General features: G+C 65.6%; 1 protein-coding gene across 1 annotated transcript in view; it reads right to left on the bottom strand.

Moving 5' to 3' along the window:
- Window positions 1-46: 46 nt before the first annotated feature.
- Window positions 47-1,340, bottom strand: part of LOC104985600 (coatomer subunit gamma-1) — a gene marked incomplete at its 5' end in the record, with an annotated part of 13,291 nt that continues 11,997 nt past the window's right edge. The window contains 3 exons of the mRNA XM_010835837.1: window positions 47-421; window positions 706-863; window positions 1,237-1,287. Coding sequence (XP_010834139.1) covers window positions 47-421; window positions 706-863; window positions 1,237-1,287 — 584 coding nt within the window. The remainder of the gene's footprint in view (window positions 422-705; window positions 864-1,236; window positions 1,288-1,340) is intronic.

The raw sequence follows: 1,340 nt of genomic DNA, 5'->3' as shown, positions 1-1,340 counted from the left end.
GCCTCTCAGCCTGGTGAATTCAGGCAAGCTGTTTACCCCATCTCGGTCACCCTCTAAGACAGAGAGCAGTGCTGCCCCGAAGGGTGTGTGAGGAGGAAATGAGCTGCTGTGTGCAAAGCCCAGGGCGGGCTGGCCTTCCTCTCTGGACCGACCTCGAGGAGCTGAAGCTCTGACCGGAGACGAACAGCTGGCGCACGGGCCGCCCTCCCCACCCTGACCCAGGGGCTCCCAGGAGGCCGGGGGGCTCACCCGCCGTGGGGTCTTCCTTGGGCAGGGCCACCAGCGTGTAGCAGGTTCCGGGCTGGTTGTAGGGCAGGCTCCGGGCGGGCACGTAACACAGCACCTCGTAGGCCTCCGTGGGCTCCATCTGCACCGTGACGTTCTCCAGGGTCTGGTCGTTGAGCGTGTTCGTGCAGTCAAACTGGACCCGGGAGCAGAGGGGCTGAGATGCTGAGCTGGGGGTGCGGGCCCCCCCGAGCTGCAGAGGAGGCGTCGGGAGCCCTGCCTCTCACCCCAGGGCCACCCTGAGTCCTGACCCAGACTCCCTGCCCAGATCCCCTGTCTCCATGTGGGCACGCGGGAGCCACACAGGCCCTGAGTCAGGGACTCTACACACAGCAGTTGGAGGCAGACCTGGCATCGCACCGGGCTCCAGCCACTCGGCGTGGGGGCGCCAGGACGCCACGGGAGGCCCTCCCCGCTCACCTGGAAGACCATGTGGTCAGTGAAGGTGTGCTTTGTGCAGCGGATGACGTACTCCGTCTCCGACTCAGTGAGGGCCACGGGCTCAGGCGAGGACTTGAAGAGGGGCCCCAGCCCCTGGAACTCGGGCACAGCCGCCAGCTGCTCTGAAACCCACAGGCCTCGCATTCACCCAGCGGCTCAGCGGGGTCTCTGGTCAGTCTTCAGGCCGCGGGCCCTTCACTCCCGGTTCCCTGACACACCCAAGTACGCCCTCCCCGCTGTCCCACACAGGACGCCAGACCAACCGATGGACGTCAGGCCCATGGCCTGGCCTCATCCCATCCAGAAACTCCCTCAAGCTTAGAAGCTCAGCAAAGGTGCTCAGAAGAGGGAGACGGGGAAAGACAAAGAGGAAGCGAACTCTGCTGGCCACGGAACCAGGCAGGAGGACGGACTGCTCTCAGACACGTGGCTGTTGGGACAAGTGGCCCCAAAGGAGAGCGGGCAGATTCCGAGTGTTACAGAACGCCCAGCTCAGAGTGGCCAGCAGGCGTCTGGTGCAGGCCAGTTTCCGGCCCTGGGGCGCCTGGGAGAACTGGGCAGCTGGCCCTGCTCCCTGAGCTGTGCTCAGGAGTCATCGCGCCGGAAGCACCTGG

This window comes from Bison bison, unplaced genomic scaffold (assembly GCF_000754665.1).
Source record: "Bison bison bison isolate TAMUID 2011002044 unplaced genomic scaffold, Bison_UMD1.0 scf7180017845577, whole genome shotgun sequence".
NCBI lineage: Eukaryota > Metazoa > Chordata > Mammalia > Artiodactyla > Bovidae > Bison > Bison bison.
Note: the sequence above shows the minus strand (reverse complement) of the source record. Positions and strands in the feature narration are given on the sequence as shown.